Genomic DNA, 18,666 nt, shown 5'->3' with positions numbered 1-18,666 from the left:
ATATTGATGGCTAACGGACATTTGCCAAGGAACTGGCTGTAACAGATCAGGGGTGGGTAGGAAGGAAAGGAAATGCACAGCTAAAATTGTGACACAGGAATTAGTCAAGAAATCAGACAGTTTCTTTGAACAGAATTGTTTTTCTTGAACTTGAAAGAAGAAAACTATTCATCTCCAAAGTGTCCAGCATCACATGTTGGAAGTCAGTGCTTTCCTCAGCTGCAAGGTGGGAGAGAAACCAGTTTCTTGCATTTAGGGGTAGTCCTTTGGGATAATTGACAAATTTGGGTGAGGCACTCATGTCTATTAAAGTTAGGTTAGACTATGTTTTAAGTGCTGGATCGCTGGTTAATAGGCTAACCTTGATTTTCATAAAAATGAAATGGTATTAAATTAATAGTACACAAACCTCCACTGAAGTGATAATTCCTAATTGAGGTGAAAAACACCAGTTTAAGCTGGTAATACAGAGCAAAGATTGGCCTTTTGTTTCATTGAGGATCTTCACCTGGTCTGTAACAACCAGCCTAACCTCCCCGTCACTGCCCATTTAAACTCCAACCCAAACTTGGCCTCCTCCATTACACATTTGAAGAACAACCTTATCTTCTGTCTGGGCACGCTACTGCATGGAGGATTCAGAACATGGACTTCCCCAATTTCACAGTTTCCACCCATCACCACCTCCTCCCCTTCCAGCCACCAACTCAGTTTCTCCATCCCATTGATGGTACTATTCCAAGAGAAAGCATACAGACTACAGGTAGTGAGCATTTTATTCAGTTCAAAAAGCCCTTTTCACAATAAAGCCAAGGTCACCACGAGAGACATGAGCCATTTGACTGAATAACACAATAAGTACCCATTCCCTGCAGTCAGTTCAGTCGCTCTCCCCTAGTGAGAGAGTGTCAAACAGGTACTCTCCCATGCCATTGTCAGGGGCTCCCAGTCTCTTCAGGTTGGTGATGTGATCTCCCAGCTTCTTGATCATCTTCACTTGCTCATCCAGGTAGTGCCTCTCCACGAAGTCACACAGCTGGAAGGAAAAAAGTATCCAAAAGGATCAAAAAGAGATGTCTGAAAGTGATCTCCCACAACAGATGTGACCATCACCACCATGTGGAGGTGCACTCAGGGTAATGCCTTTGAAAGGCTGTTTTAACAGCCTGCAGGGGGCTGTGAGAAGGTAACTGGATGTTCTAGTGAGTACACTAGAACTTTTTCCTCCATTTAGAAGTGAAAGAAACTCACATGAGGGTCTGTGTGGCCAGAGGCGAGTTTGTGCAGATCCAGCAGACTCTGGTTCACATCCTTCTCCATCTGCAGAGCTCTCTGCATTGCCTCCAGACCATTGCCCCACTCATCCTGCTCTGGCTTCTGGAGGGAGGGAAGCAGGAACAAAGCACAGCTCAGTAGGCAGTTGGATCATTAGTCTACATCTGATCAGTTAGTTGTCTGTCATCATTGTAGGGAGGTACTTCAGACCAACTTTACTTTGGCATCAAACAACCTCTAGATTTCACATGGTTCTGAAAGAGCAAGTTTAAGCATATCCTACAGTGGGAGAATAGGTACCAATGGAAGTAATTCCTTGCTTTGCTATTCTATGCCTTGGAATTGTTCTGATCACAACATTAGAAACATCTAGATAAGGCAAGGCTGAAAGCTGCTGCTTTCTTCTCCTAGAAATCTAGTCTTACCTTCTGTGGCCTGATTGTTTACACTTCCTCACCATCCAGTATTCTGGATCATCTCAGTTGCCTACTGCTCTTGGAACACAAGAAAAAAGGCATTTCCTTCAAAATGAAGCCATATTTTGTTTCAGTGAGTAACCTACCATTCAGAGCATTTACTCAGTCCTAAAGCTCAACAGATAGAGGTGTACTAGTCAGCTCACAGACCTGCCAACTTGAAGATCAAGAATCCAACCTTGATGTCCTGCAGGAGGACTTGGCCACCGCGTTTGTTCTGGAATGCCATTAGTTTCTCAGCATGTTCCCGCTCCTCATGGTACTGCTCCTTGAAGAACACAGCAAAGTGACGCAGGGCAACATCATCCCGGTCAAAGTAAGAAAACTGCAAAGTTGGAAGCAAATGTCAGTCTCAATGGCTCACTTTAACCAATCACTTTGTTTTTGCTTTCAACAACAGGATGTTGATAGATGGACCAAGAGAGAAAAGTTGTCACATTGATGATAGTCCAAAACCAGACATGTTCACCCCTCAAAATAGAGGCAATAAACACAGCTGCAGCCTCTGACTGGTGTCAGGGAAGAGACATTGCAATGAGTGAGATATGGTGGACTATGACATTCACAGGTGGATACAGCCATTAGACAACCCTGCACTCATGGTTAGAAACACTTAGGGCTGGAAGCCAGTCAGGTCATGGTCCTACTGAATGGAGGGACTGTGCATCTTGACCAGGGTGCCAAGATATCTCAGCCAGCTCCCCATATTACTTACCTGATTACACCAAACCATGACTGATTTGTTTCTAGATCATTCACATTTCAAGTGGAAGAATGTGTTGCATCAGTTAGTATCTAATAAAAGACACTCAGGAAAAGGTCATTGGGCCAAAAAACAACCTGCTTTCTCCCACAAATCCTGCCAGACCTGCAAAGCCTATCCAGCAGGCTTTGTTTTAGTTAGTGGTTCCCAATTTTAAGTTAATTGGATCTTTATTTTTCAGAGAGAAAAACATTATCCTGAATGATTCAATTCTAATGTGAAGATTATAATCCTTTTCCACACTCAGTCCTAGATGACCTTTGAGAAGGAACAGGTTCTCTCTGTCTACCCTGTCGAATCCATAGATCCTCTTAAAAATATTAATTACAGCCATCCCTTAACCTTCTACACAGAGGGACTTGGACAAACTGTTGTCATCATTTAACCAGTTCTGTATCTAGTTTCAGTCCAGAAATTCTGTGCATAACCATATTTGGGTCTAATCTGCCAGAACTGTGCACTCCAGATATGGCTGGACTGGAACTTGACAATTTCACAAATGAACTTCCATCCAGAGATGTTTGAACTGCTCTGAGATCAGGCCTAACATTAGAGGATGTGGTGGCTTGCCTTCTTGACTTGCTGTTGCCTCTGGGGTGTCGGCAGATCCCCAGTGCTGTTAGGGAGGGAATTCCAGGATTGTGACCCATCAACACTGGAGGAATGGGGCTATGTTTCCAAGTCAGGATGGTGAGTGTCTTGAAGTAGAACTCACAGGGGGTGGTGTTCCCATGTAGCTGCTGCTCTTGTTCTTTGCAAATTAATTGGGGTTTTGGAAGGTCTTGGCAAAAGGAGCTTTGGTGAATTTCTGCAGCATTTGGCCGATGGTAGACAGTGCAGTCCGTGAGCATCATAGAATCATAGAATCTCCACAGTGTGGAAACAGGCTATTCGGCCCAACACGTCTACACCGCCCCTTTGAAGAGCATCCCACCCAGACCCATTTCCCACGTCTAACTCACTTAACCTGAACATCCCTGGGCACTATGGGCAATTTAGCATGGCCAATCCACCTAACCTGCACATCTTTGGAATGTGGGAGGAAACCCACGCAGACATGGGTAGAATGTGCACACTCCACACAGACAGTCACCCGAGGCTGGAATCGAACCCGGGGCCTTTGGCGCTGTGAGGTGAGTGCTAACCCCTGAGCCACCGTGCTACCCTGTTCAAAACATATTAATCTGGAGGAAACAGCTTCAAAGATGGAAAACTCCTAGATGACCTTTGAGAAAAAACAGGTTCTCTCTATTTACCCTGTCAAATCCATAAATCCTCTTTAAAATATCAATTACAGCCATCCCTAAAACTTCTACACAGAGGGACGTTCTTGTAAATGCTCAGGGACGTTCTACTATGGTGGCTTCATGTGGAGCTGCTCAGCAGATCACTCGAAGTAGCTGTTGATCCTGGGCTCGTTCACCAATCTGTTGTTCTCAGGTTCTCCGCATCGTTGTTGCCCCACAACAAACACAACAATAACCCCTGTTATGGCTGGACACATCGGCCACAATTCCAACTAACTTATGTGGAGAATATAAGAAACAGAACGGGTCCTTAGCAAAGTGGGCTAACAGCATTTCGGTCACTCTCAAATGACGCTCAGCATTGGCATCCTTACATCAGGACACGAAGGACTTCAAAAAGGAATGCTAAAATCAGGCGATACCTCCACAAGGACCTATGATAGTGGGACTTTTTCAATGCATACAGTACAAGTCATATTATGCGAATAAAGTAGGAGGTTATAGGTGCAGTGTGATTGCTGATACCTTGTCCTCACACCCTACGTTACCCCAAAAAGACAATATAGCATAGAAAAGCATGCTGGTGAATGTTTACAGTTCAAGATGATGGGTGCTCAGTTGTCTGCCCTTATGCAACATATCAGATCTTGGAATATCTTTATGATGCCACAGATGCCACTTTTTAAGGTCACCTGTGATTATCTCTGTTATACAGAGATGACTGTCTTCAATCTTCATTGACCAGTGACATGGTTAAGACTGCTCGTGACACTGCATGTGTTTACATACTCCTGGAAGGGTCACCCATGAAAGTAAGGTCAGAGGGGAGGAACCAGACAAAAGCAGTCCAAAACAAGCCCGCAGTAGCGATTCAGACAAAAGATGTTTGTGACGCATCGACAGCCGTGAAGAAGGATGAAGGCCGCAGAATACGGAGATCCCCAGTCATCTGGGTTTTATTGCCACTAAAAACGGATCTATGCTCTGTCCAGGAACACCTGTGTGCTGATGTGCAACAGCATTTCCACGTTAGAGAATGTCTTGCCGAAGTCATGCACCTGAAGGAATACCTGGGAAACCCTCACTCAGAAGAAACTGACCCGCAGGAACCTCCAATATGAAGGGAAATAATTCTTTGAGAACACCTGTCAGCAAGAGGAAGTATGAAAAAGGAATGCCAGTGATCTCAAGGTCAAGGACCATTTCCATCTCCCAGAAACACCCACCAAATGTGGTTGGAGATGTGGCTCTAGGGTCAGGCTCATCAACCGTGCAAGGACCCAAAGAACACATCACCAACGACATGGAAATTCCTAGATGGACAATCATGCTCGTTAGTGAGTAATTGCTGATGACGATGACGACAACCTCTATCTGTACACTGCTAGCACCAGATTAAAGCAATAGACCCTGAGGAGCCTTGAATTAACAATTACAATTTGGGCTCTCATGCTCAGACAAAAAACAAAAGTTACTCCACCTACTTTGGGTGTTGTCTCAGCCATTTTTCATTTGCAGCATATATCTATGAGTCACACAAGTATGGCAAGTAATATAGGTTGCCCGTGACACGAGACATAGTCACGGGTACCTCCAAGCTGAACCTCCATGATCCTTGCAACCCTGTTGTGCCATCAGCACTGAGCTTCTAAAGATGCCCACACACCTCTTTGAATGAGCTTTATCTATCAATATTGACCACTGAGCCCCTGCCTTATAGCTCAGTCACGCCAACCATCTTGCTCAGTAACAATACGCACTCCCCCACCCATCAAAGGCAGGACGGTTGTGAATATTGATGATTTCCTTCTCACAGTAACCTATGTCTTCCAATGACTACAGTCTCCACCCCCCCACCCCACTCATATGTTGAGTTGCCCCACCATCATGAATATTGTCCCCTCCACAATCCAGCGTGTTGCCTCCAATTAACTGCCCCAACTTCCTACCACAGTAGCATCCTCTTATACTCAGTGGTGGAAGAGATAATGTTCGTGGCTGTTTTGCCAATCAAGCTCTGCTGTGAGCTGGAGGCTGTCAAGATTCTGGAGTAGTTCCTGATTTTGTCTGGCAACTCTTTCTCCTCCACACCCCAAATGCATGGATAAGGTCATTATTTCTATTCCCTCACTGATCTCCTGACAATCCCCATCAAGGAGGCATCTGTCCTCAAAGATAATATTGTCTGTTCTCCCCTACCACACACTATTAAAAAAGAATTCTGCATGGAACTGCTGATATGCAACTGGAAATGCCCTTCTGGTGTGGTGCTTAATAAAACAAAGTCCTATTGTCCTATGGCTCAGAACCAAGTCTGGATTATGAGCTATATCAGTCAGTTTGGTCACATCTCTTCAAACAACTCCACTATTTCAGACAGTTTGGACACAGGGAAATTTGAATAGAACGTTTGACCCAGCTCTGCAACTTTAAAAGTGCAGTCGGCTTTAAAATTTTATTCATATGTAACTCATCGCTTATTTAATTTCTAATTCTCCCTTGAGCAAGAAGTCTTACTTGGGAAATGTGAGTGTCACACATCAGCTCTTAGCTGCCCCACCTTTCATCCAATTCAAGCTGTTGGAAGTGCTAAGTGGAGCATTCTGAAGCTGGTAGAACAGTCATTGATAACAAAAGGATGAACACAGCTGGAAGGCTGGCATTTCGGGCCTAGACCCTTCTTCAGAAAATGAAGATGTGTCTCTGCCTGCTGTATTCATCCAGCTCTACACCTTGTTAACTCAGAACAGTCACTCACCTACTTTTTGCCTCTTTATTCTTTTAAAAAATGGGCTGAAAAGGAAAACAGCAGGCTTGATAGTGCAGCAAGAAAGTCTGCCAGCAGAGAAACTGAATTCCCTACCTTGGAAACAATGAGCTAACAATCACCCAAAAGCAGTCACAACAGTGTATTGTGCAATTGTGATCATTTTTATTCCTGTTGGGGGAACTCGAACCGACTGCAGTCAGTAGATGTTAATGATTAAACTAAGACCCTTTGCTAGAAATAAAACCAGGTCAAGCAGCATTTGTAGAGATAAATCAGTCCATATTTCAGCTGGGGACCATTGAGAACGGATTTCTCCAAAGCACTGCTGTACCTGTTGAGCCAATCCAAGGAATTTGATTTTGTCCGTATTTTCAGGGTCCATTGTTCTTTTAAATTTTAGAGATTCAATCATTGCCAGGGACAGAGCACCAGTTAGGTGTTTAACATGTAGACTGTTGATTGATTTGTGGACCAGAGGTTGTTCTTAAAAATCAGTCCACTCAGCACAAGACAAAACCATCAGGGGAACGAGCATTGCTTCCAAATCAAAAAGCTTAAGCAGCCATGGAAATTCCACAACAAGAATTACTTCAAATATCAGCTAGCTACATGGGTTGTTATTGCTTTAGGATGAGACCAAAAGCTTAAGGACTAAACAGAACCAGATGCAAAACAGCCAGAACATTCAAGAGCCAAATGATGTGAAATTACATGAAGTACTCAGTTTGATCATGAATACTATTTTAGTTCTGTTCAGGGCACAAACCAAATTCTTTCACTCGAATGAAGTCACCTTGTACAAACAGTTTATTGAGCCCACTCAATTCAGGGTGAGCTTGTCAAACAAGTACTCTCATGCCCTTCGCAGGGGGTTCCAGTGTCTCCAGGTTGGAGATGTGATCTCCCAGTTTCTTGATCGTCTTCACTTGCTCATCCAAGTAGTGCCTCTCCAGGAAGTCACACAGCAGGAGAAACAAAGTCAAAATTATTCTACAGAATCAAAAAGCTATTTGAAAGTAATCTTCCATTTCAGATGTGACCATCACCCAGCCACACTGATGGAGAGGTACGCTCAGGTGATACTGTTATAGTTTTAACAGTGTGCAGATGGCTGTTGAGAAAAATCTTTTCTGCTCGAGTGCACAGGAAGATCATTTGCTTCCAAGCTTTGGAAAGAATTTCTCCTGTAATTCCTGATAGTGCTTTCCTGGATTGCAAGCATGAAAGGGAAAGAAAACTTCTTAAAGAGGAGAAACTCACATGAGGGCCCATGAGTTCAGAGGAGAGTTTGTGCAGACCCAGCAGACTCTGTTTCACATCCTTCTCCATCTGCAGAGCTCTCTGCATTGCCTCCAGACCACTGCCCCACTCATCCTGCTCTGGCTTCTGGAGGGAGGACAGGAGAAAGAACAAGCACCACAGTCTCAACAGAGAGAGAGAAACACTGAATTATCTTTAATGTTTACAGTGAACAAAGGTCACAAGGTAGAGTTGTTGTTTAAAATTCACTCACAGGATGAGGGCATCACTGGCTAGTCAGCATTCATTGCCCATTCTCAATTGCCCAGAGGGCAGTTCAGAATCAACCACATTGCTGCATGTCTGGAGTCAGATGTAGTTTAGACCTGGTAAGGATAGTAGCTTATTTCACTAAAAAGGGCATTCGTGACCCATTTGGTTCCCCCCTCCCAAACAATTGGCAGCAAATGCACAGTCATCATAGAACCCCTACAGTGTGGAGACAGGCCCTTCAGCCCAACAAGTGTATACTGACCCTCAGAGCATCCCACCCAGGCCTATCCCCTAGAACCAACCTAATCTACACTCCCTAGAAACTATAGGACAATATAGCCTGGCCAATCCACCGAAGCCACACATCTTTGCAATTGTGGGAGGAAACCACAGCAAACTCACACAAACATAGGGAGAGAATGTCTGTGTGGCATTTGCACACAGTCATCTGTGAGTGGAATTGAACCTGGGCCCTTGGTACTGTGAAGCAGCTGTGCTAACCACTGAGCCACCCATCATTAGGCTTCTTTGCCGAAGTTATTGCATTCAAATTCCACCATCTGCCATGGTGGAATTCAAACCCCAGTCCCTCAGCTGTTATCTGGGTTTCTGGATTCATAGTACAATAATAGGACATAGAACATAGAACAGTACAGCACAGAACAGGCCCTTCAGCCCACAATGTTGTGCCGACCATTGATCCTCATGTATGCACCCTCAAATTTCTGTGACCATATGCATGTCCAGGAGTCTCTTAAATGTCCCCAATGACCTTGCTTCCACAACTGCTGCTGGCAACGCATTCCATGCTCTCACCTGTGTAAAGAACCCGCCTCTGACATCCCCTCTATACTTTCCTCCAACCAGCTTAAAACTATGACCCCTCATGTTAGCCTTTTCTGCCCTGGGAAATAGTCTCTGGCTATCAACTCTATCTATGCCTCTCAATATCTTGTATACCTCAATTAGGTCCCTTCTCCTCCTCCTTTTCTCCAATGAAAAAAGTCTGAGCTCAGTCAACCTCTCTTCATAAGATAAGCCCTCCAGTCCAGGCAGCATCCTGGTAAACCTCCTCTGAACCCTCTCCAAAGCATCCACATCTTTCCTATAATAGGGCGACCAGAACTGGACGCAGTATTCCAAGTGCGGTCTAACCAAAGTTTTATAGAGCTGCAACAAGATCACACGACTCAAACTCAATCCCCCTGCTAATGAAAGCCAAAACACCATATGCTTTCTTAACAACCCTGTCCACTTGGGTGGCCATTTTAAGGGATCTATGTATCTGCACACCAAGATCCCTCTGTTCCTCCACACTGCCAAGAATCCTATCCTTAATCCTGTACTCAGCTTTCAAATTCAACCTTCCAAAATGCATCACCTCGCATTTATCCAGGTTGAACTCCATCTGCCACCTCTCAGCCCATCTCTAGAATGGCCTCTCCCCTCGTTGGCCTGTCAACGTACTGAGTTAGGAAACCCTCCTGAACACACCTTACAAAAACAGCTCCATTCAAATCTTCTGCTCGAAGGAGGTTCCAATCAATATTAGGAAATTTAAAGTCACCCATTACAACAACCCTACTACGTCCGCACTTTTCCAAAATCTGCCGACCTATGCTTTCTTCAATCTCCCTGCTGCTATTGGGGGGCCTGTAGTAAACCCCTAACGAGGTGACTACTCCCTTGCTGTTCCTAATTTCCACCCATACTGACTCAGTAGGCAGATCTTCCTCGACAAAGGAAGCTTCTGTAGCTGTGATACCCTCTCTGATTAGTAGTGCTACACCCCCTCTTTTTCCCCCTCCCTATTCTTTTTAAATGTTCTAAACCCTGGAACATCCAGCAACCATTCCTGCCCATGAGAAACCCATGTCTCTGTTCTGGCCACAACATCATAGCACCAGGTACTGATCCATGCTCTAAGTTCATCACTTTTATTCCTGATACTCCTTGCATTAAAGCAAACACACTTTAACCGATCCCTTGGTTCCTTCCCAGGAAAATCCTTCCCACTAGCTGGTCTACCTCTTGCTACTGCCTCACCTGCATCAACGCTCACCTCTGGTATACAGCTCAGGTTCCCACCCCCCCTGCCATACTAGTTTAAACCCTCTCGAACTACTTGAGCAAACCTTCCACGCAGGACATTGGTCCCCTTCAGTTCAGATGCAACCCATCCTTCTTGTACAGGTGCCACCTTCCCCAGAAGGCATCCCAATTATCTACATATCTGAAGCCCTCCCTCCTACACCAGCTGCGCAGCCACGTGTTAAGCTGCGCCCGCTCCCCGATCCTCACCTCGCTATCTCGTGGCACCGGTGGTAAACTAGAGAACACTACTCTGTTCGTCCTGCTCTGCAGCTTCCATCCTAACTCCCTGAAATTACTTTTTATATCCTCAATCCTATTTCTGGCTATATCATTAGGACCAATATGTAACATGATTTCTGGCTGTTCGCCCTCCCCCCCCCCCCCCCCCCCCCCCCCCCCTTTTAGAACCTTATACACCCGATCAGAGACGTCCCGGACCCTGGCACCAGGGAGGCAACATACCTTCCGGGAATCCCGATCCTGACCACAAAATCTCCTGTCAATTCCCCTACCATGAGTACTTTTCTACTCTTCCCCCTTCCTTTCTTTGCCACAGCGTCAGGCTCAGTGCCAGAGAACTGACTACTATGGCTTTCCTCTGGTAGGTCATCCCCCCAGCAGTATCCAAAACGGTATACTTATTGCTGAGGGGAATGCCCACAGGGGATCTCTGCAGTGTCTGTCTGTCTCCTTTCCTCCCCCTAACTGTCACCCATCTATCCTTGTCCTGAGCCTTAGGAGTGACCAACTCCCGGTAACTCCTCTCAATTACCCCCTCTGCCTTCTGAATGATCAGTAGTTCATCCAGCTCCAGCTCCATTTCCCTAACACAGTTTAAGGAGTTGGAGTTGGGTGTGCTTCCCTCAGATGTAGCCAGCGGAGACGTGTGCCAAGTCTCCCACCTGCCACATTCTGCAGGAGGAGCAAGCAACTGCCCTAGCATCCATATCCCACTTATCTGATCACCCACTCAATACTAAAGTAGAAAGCTCAGTTCAAGTTGCTATAAAATTAATAGCAAGCTTATATTCAATAGAGAAAGTTTAGCATGAACCTTACCTTATTAACTAGGTTAGAGGAGGAGGGCAGGTGGGTGACACTACAGTTGTAGAGTCTCGGGTTTAGCTGCCTTGCTGATATATACGGTCACTGCTTTCCTTCCCGGCTGCGCCTCTGGTCCTCGTCACTTCGTCCGCTGCTCATTCTTCGATTTATGAATACTGCTAGGCCATCACCTCCACACTGCTGTTTTAAAATTCATTTCAAACAAATTTATGAAAAACTAAAGGTAATCCAGGCAGGAGGCAAGTCATTCCACTAAACCCAACCTGGATGTCCTGCAGGAGGACTCAGCCTTCACATTTATTCTGTTATGCCATCAGTTTCTCAGCTTGTTCCCGCTTCTCCTGGGAATGCTTCTTGAAGAACTCAGCAAAGTGACGGAGGGCAACATCATCCCTGTCAAAGTGAAAGGACTGCGGAAGAAAAATAGCAGCTAGTTTTATAACTTTGAACTCACTTGTTCCTCTAAACAAAAAGCTGACAGGAGTGCCTAGACTTCATTTTGTATCAAAAGTGAGACACTGTTCACCGAGTCTTTGGAAATAGTAAAGTTTCATCTCAGATGGACTGCAACAAATCAAACTAGACCACTGGACAAATGCCTTCTACTACAGGTGGAGAAAAGAAAAACTCAGCCATCTGTCAAAATTCTAATATGCTGAACCCACAATAGGCTAATGTGCAAGATAAACAATTCTAAAGGAAGTTTTAGTATTTCAAAAGTAGCAAAAAATCAAAGAACATAACCACCTTGTGTTGATCAGTCATCCCATCGAGAACTCCTTTCCCCGACTATTCGAAAGTAAAGCATTCAGACACGTGCTCAGAAACAAACTAAAAGTTCCTATTCTAAGATCTGGAGCAGGTAGAAGTTGGACCTCGGCTCGAAGGCCCAATAGGAAGGACATTACCACAAGTACAGCCTTTGTAATGATTGTTACTTTGGTTTTTTTTTTTTTTTTTTTTTTACACTGAATAGAGGAGATATGACAAATAGCAACTGAGTCACTCTACAATCACTAGGAGTAATTCACTGTTTAAATTTTTCCCCTCACAGACTCCAACAGTCTAAACAAGTATAATAGTTATTTTATTCAATTGGAGAAAAAAGTTGAGGAGAGTCACAGGAAGACAGCTCACCATGGAGAGGTGCACAATGGAGGAACAGAGCTCCACGTTGATCTCCTCGTTAACAGCAGCCTCACACTCCTTAGCATAGTTCTGATGCACTTGGGAGGCCATCCTCACTATTCCTGCTCCCTATCACCTGGAGACAACTCTAGAACTGAGCCTCTCACCTGCAGGTTGTTATATTTATACTCCTGGGAGCATCCTGCACTCAAACAGGGAAGGGTATCACCAACGTTGATCGGCTATCAGGGATCACCACCAGGAATCCCTCACCAATCCAGGCACCAATGAATAAAGGAAACAGCGTTGTCGGGGAGGGGCTGAAATGCAGAGCCAGAGATTTGGATTATCAGTAAATTTGGAAAATTAGGCTTGATGATGTCACTCAGTCTGACCTTCAGAATCTTCAAGTGACTCCCCATTTAACCCTGTGGAACCACACCTTTGAATTTTGAGATAACTTGTTATTTTTGCTGAAGCAGCTTTTCTGGTCACATTTGTTACTCATGAGGAGCTGTGAGCCAATACAACACTGAAAGGATTGAAACAGTCTTGAATTCAAGTTGAATTTACAAACCAGCCACTGGACAGAAATGAAAAAGGTGAGAATGAGAGCGAGTGACCATGACTGAACCCAGTGTCACCCATAGGTCTGTCTCCCATTGGTTACAGCAGGTTTGGGGACAGACGCAATGGAGCAGATGATCCTTTTCTGCCATTAATGTTGCTTGTTCAATGAGTCCTTTTCTGATCAAATTTCAACATGGCAGAGGAATACTCGAATCTGAAATAATGAATCATCTTTGGCTGCTCCATCAATGACTTTCCTTCCATCATTCATTCAGAAGAGGGGAAGTTCCCCGATGATTACACAACGTTCATGTCTCAAATAGTACAGCAGCTCATGTTTATGTGGAGCAAGATCTAAATGACATCCAGGCTTGGTCTGATAAATGGCAATTCATATTCATATCATAAATGCCTGGCAATGCCCATATCATGCAAGAATGAAACTGGCTTCACCAGAAACTGAACTGTACCAACCTTTTCAACACTGTGGCTGGAGAGCTCAGAGGTTAGGAATTCTGTCGTATATGACTCACCTCCTGATACCGATGCCTGTTTGCTATCCACAAGGCAATAAACAGAATAATGTATAAAATCTGAAAGAGCTGCAGATGCTGTAAATCAGGAATAAAAACAGAAGTTGCTGGAAAGGCTCAGCAGGTCTAGCATCATCTGTGAAGAAAAATCAGAGTTAACATTTTGGGTCCGGTCACCCTTCCTCAGGAGAGACTAATGGAATACACTCCACTTACCTGACTAGTTACAGCAGCTAACAGCACTCAACAATGTTGACAAAATTCATGGCAAAGCCAACCATTTTATTCACATCCCATCCACATTGCCTCCCACCATCCAGTGATTGGGTGCCATCTACCAAGTTGCGCAGGAGTAACTCTCCCAGGCCATTTCAACAGCACCTTCCAAATCCAAGGCCTGTATCCCTTATAAGGACAAGTGCAGCAGATACATGGGAACACCAGCCCCTGCAAGTCTCTCTCCAAGCCATTCACCATCCTGACTTGGAAATATGTCACTGTTCCTGAAGTGTCATTGGGTCAGAATCCGGGAACTCCCTCCCTGAGGACATTGTTGGTTAGCACATGGACTGCAATGGCTGAAGGCTGGAGCTCAGCACCACAATCTTAAGGATAATTATAGATGGGCAATACATATTCTGGGTTAGCTACATACCAAGAAGAGATGAGAATGTTGATGCTCTAAGTCTGTGGCTCACCATTGATCGTAGAACACAAAGGGAGGCCATTTCACGCTGTGCCTGTGCTGGCTTTTTGCGAACTATGTAACTCCTTACATTCCCCTGCTCTCTCCTGATGGCATTGCAAATGTCTTTGCTTTTTTTGAGTAAATCCAATTTTTTTTAAAAATTAGTATCACCATCTTTCAGAGAGTGATTTCCAGGTTATTCTCATGGCTCCTAACAATTTCTCTTCTCCCCCTCATTTTTTTTAAACCTTGGGTGACAGTTTCTGTGAGATCCCAGGTGTTAATGTCTACTGTCAGTTCAAAACTGGTTCAGTCCTAGATCAGATGATTGGGAGGACCAGACCTTGGATGAGGTTCCCAAATTCATAATGGCTCCAGGCAGAGGGGGGGCAAAACAATCAAGGGACGATCAAGTCATTCCACTTCTTTATCTGTCCATCCTTTGTACCAAAGGAAATGAATTTGGACTTTCAAAGGATCCAATTTGACCACAAATTCTTCAGTTGACCAGAGGTTCTCTTTTAAAATCAAAGCTTCTACAAGAAGAGATTATAATGCAACACAGGTTAGAAATGAGAGGTAAGTGCAAAAATGCTAAGTTTGAATAAAAAAAATCTGTACAGAGTATTCTATGACAAGCAGAAAAATAGGACATTCGAGTCATTATGTTGAGTGATAATGGCAATTGACACGCGAGACTCAAGATGCTGGTCCCTTTGGATCAGATGGAAGGTCTTAGTCCTAGTTCCTTGAATCTGTTGTTTCTTTTGGGCACTTCTGAGCAAGGACTAGTCCTCCAGGAAAAAAAACCATGTGATTGCATGTTGTATCACTTCGTCACTACTGAGGTAGTCTGTAGGCGTGACCTAGTAAAAGTGAGTTTGCCTTTCATTGATATCATTCTGAACATCCCACAGATCTATACTCCACTAAGTGTAAGGACAAAGCTTGCCCCAGCCAATTCCTGCCCTTTCTCAAAAGAGATAAAACCTACTTCATCCCCTCCCAAAAGGGGACCATTGCTTGTTCAGGGCAGTGGCTCAGCTGTGAAAGCAGTGATTCGTGCTACTCTCGAACAGTTCACTCAGTTGGCAAGTAGCATCGTCAGGAAGACCTAAAAACCTCACTATTGAGGCCATGCCTGAGAAACTCATCCCTTGCCCTGGAATATTCGAGGAGCTAGTCTTGTTTGTAGTGGAAGCCAGCCAAATATTGCAAGTGCTGGTAAAAAGGTAGAGCAGTTTCTATTCAGTAAGAATAGAATCAAATTCATCATCAGGTTTGCCAGACAAATTCTCCAAGAAAGAAGAGTGTACTAGAAATGCAACTGATTGGCAAATAAAAAAATTGTTGGCAGAAGTGTTGTGAGCTCCATGATAGAACAATCACACTGGCTCTAATTAGAGCACTGTCTTGTCTTGGAGTGAGAAAAACCAAAAACAACCATGAAAAGACAGGACTGACTCCAGTCTAAACTGATCAATTTATTCAGACAGTCATTGAGCATTTCACTAAAGCCAGATCACCCAGCACCACAAGGTCTCACTGATACAAGTACATAACACTAAACTTGCTCCCTGCAGTCAGTTCAGTTGCTGTCCCCCAGGGTGAGCCTGTCAAACAGGTACTCTCCCATGCCATTGGCAGGGGCTCCCAGTCTCTTCAGGTTGGTGATGTGATCTCCCAGCTTCTTGATCATCTTCACTTGCTCATCCAAGTAGTGCCTCTCCAGGAAGTCACACAGCTAGAAAGCAGAGATGGATGACTAAGTAGTGACCAACAAAAGAATCAAAGTTTCAAGTTCTGGAAAGGAGGTCCCTTTGAAGAATGGATCATCAACTGGTAGTTATTGAAGGTTTTTGTGCCAAAGTGTGCATTGATCCCAAGTCCTTCACCCAAAACCAAAAAGAATCACAAGCAAGAGTTGAGAGATCAAGGATAGTAGTCCCTCATCCAAGTACTCACATGAGGGTCAGTGTGGTCAGAGGCCAGTTTGTGCAGATCCAGCAGAGTCTGGTTCACATCCTTCTCCATCTGCAGAGCTCTCTGCATTGCCCCACTCATCCTGCTCTGGCTTCTGGAGGGGGGTGCAAAGGGGCAGGTATTTCTCTCAATTGAAAGAATAAAAGAAACTGCATATTTACACAAACAAGCAATCATAATACAATTGCTACATTAAACCCAATTCAGAATTTTTTGAATATATCTGAAGCAAATTTAACCTTGATGTCCTGCAGGAGGACTCGGCCTCCACGTTTATTCTGGAATGCCATCAGTTTCTCAGCATGTTCTTTTCCTCATGGGACTGCTCCTTCAAGAACTCAAAGTGACACAGGGCAACATCATCCCGGTCAAAGATAGATAACTGCAAGTAGATAGAAAGGAATAGAATTCTAGTTACACCTGAGCCTCAATATACAATGGAAAGCTGGAGGACCTAAACAAAGTTCTAGTGAACTCTCTGCACAGATGCTACTAGGTTTAAGACCATTATTTCAGAGTCTGTGCTTTGTTTGACATACACTGATGTAGCTCCTAAGTTACTGAAAGTGATCACCTTCCACTAAAGGAATTCACAAGGTTTGTCAGTGATCAAAAGTTGCAGGGACAAATGCTTTCAGGAATAGTTACATTTCATTCTAATATAAGAGAGTGTCCAACCCACAAGAAAGTAGCAAAGGTTGCAAGGAGAGAGAGAGAAATGGAAACAAAACAGCAAGTAATCTGAAAATGGGCAGCACAGTGGATAGCACTAGAGATAATGGGAACTGCAGATGCTGGAGAATTCCAAGATGATAAAATGTCAGGCTGGATGAACACGCAGGCCAAGCAGCATCTCAGGAGCACAAAAGCTGACGTTTCGGGCCTAGACCCTTCATCAGAGAGCACTGCTGTCTCAACACTAGGGATCCAGGCTCAATTCCACCCTCAGGCAACTGAGGAGTTTTCACGATTGTCCTTGTGTGTAGGTTTCCTCCTACAACCCAAAGACATGTAGGTTAGGTGGATTGGCTATGCTAAGTTGCCCCGTAGTGGTCAGGGAGGTATAGGTGAGATGGGTCATAGCAAGACTGCTCCAAGGTTCAGTGTGGATTTGTTGGGCTGGAGAGCCTGTTTCCACACTATGGGGATACTGATTATAATTAGAAAGTGGAATAGAGCCTGCAGAATATGGCAGAGGAGGTAGGCTCAGTTGGTCCATTGAATGATTTGGATAGCACATGAAGGCAGGGTATTGGTGTTATCTAGTAGAGCCAGCATAGGCACTTCTGCAGCAAAAGGAATTCTGTCAGTCTGCATTAATCCCTTGACTTGCCCCTATCAGTATATCCTGTTTTGTTAAGAACAGGCTGCAAATTCACCTCCACTGACACAGATAGAAGTATTCATTTTCAAACAGGATTCAAAGACAAATGGAGATTAGTGAAGAGTGCTTTTCACTGGAGATTTATCCTTTGGTGACAGCCTGGTCTCAGCAAGGAAGATTTATCTAGGTTTACCTTCAGTCATCACTTCAGGCAGATTTAGTTTCATTTCAAACATCAGTTTATAAAAGACACCAACTACAAATAGGAGGCTAATAACTCAAACATCATTGTCACACATCAGAAGGCATTCACTGTTTAAGATCTCACCAACAAGCCCACAACTAAGATAAATTTAAAACCACCTCAGTGGAGCAAGGAAACTCCCAACTTTACCAGAATACAGTCACAGGACCACAAGCCTCACCATGGAGAGGTAAACATAAGAGGAATGGAGCTCCAGGTTGATCTGCTTGTTAACAGCATCCTCACAGTCCTGGTGGTAGCTCTGACACACTTAGGAGGCCATTTCTAACAGAAGAAACTCACACAGTATCCTAACTCTCAGCTTGTATATTTAGCCTAATATGGCTAGCACCACCTTTAATAGCAAGGCTCCTAGTTCAGCTGGTAATTGATCACTCCCAATAACCAATCGGAGCACTGTTCTCATCAAAAGTCACCAATTACAAGATGCAATGGATATTTTGGACCAGGGAACATTTTGGTGATAGATTCTGATTGGATGATTATCACAGGAAAGTCCGAAATATTTGACCATGTGTTTTATAAACTGTAAACTTTCCAAAAACTAAATATAAAGATGCACTGGGGCGCTTGTGGTAGGGTCTCTACCTCTGAGCCCAGAGGCCTGGCTTCCAGCCCCATCTCTTCCAGAGGTGTGCCTTATCACACTTGAGCAGGTTGCTTAGAAATGCCTGTACTGGGGCTCTTATTCTGTACGAGTAATGTCCCCACCTTTGAGTTAGAGGGTTCAAGTCCCACCTGCTCCAGGGTATGCCATTACATACCATGTCATTACAGATATCAGTAAGGACTTACTGCATTTCCACAGTGCCACCAAATGTATTGGCACAGGATGTGGAGCTTTGAGGGAGAAATGTATGGCTCAGCCAAAGGATGTTTTGGTTAAATAAGCAATATGTTATTTTGGCAGGATGTGTCGGCACATGCTGTTGGAGCAGGAGGGTGCAGGCCGGTCCGTGGAGTTCAGGTGGCA

General features: G+C 44.4%; 1 protein-coding gene across 1 annotated transcript; it reads right to left on the bottom strand.

Annotated features, from left to right (window-relative positions):
• Positions 1-1,290: 1,290 nt before the first annotated feature.
• On the bottom strand, positions 1,291-18,450 carry LOC125447289 (ferritin heavy chain-like; the record flags this gene model as incomplete). The annotated part of the gene is made up of 4 exons (XM_059640725.1): positions 18,432-18,450; positions 17,854-17,942; positions 1,930-2,076; positions 1,291-1,377 (listed from the first exon to the last, which is right to left on the bottom strand). Coding segments are annotated over exons 1-4 (342 nt in total), but the record flags the coding sequence as incomplete, so codon positions are not given.
• Positions 18,451-18,666: the final 216 nt, after the last annotated feature.

Source organism: Stegostoma tigrinum, chromosome 38 (genome assembly GCF_030684315.1).
Source record: "Stegostoma tigrinum isolate sSteTig4 chromosome 38, sSteTig4.hap1, whole genome shotgun sequence".
NCBI lineage: Eukaryota > Metazoa > Chordata > Chondrichthyes > Orectolobiformes > Stegostomatidae > Stegostoma > Stegostoma tigrinum.
This window is presented reverse-complemented; position numbering and strand designations above follow the sequence as displayed.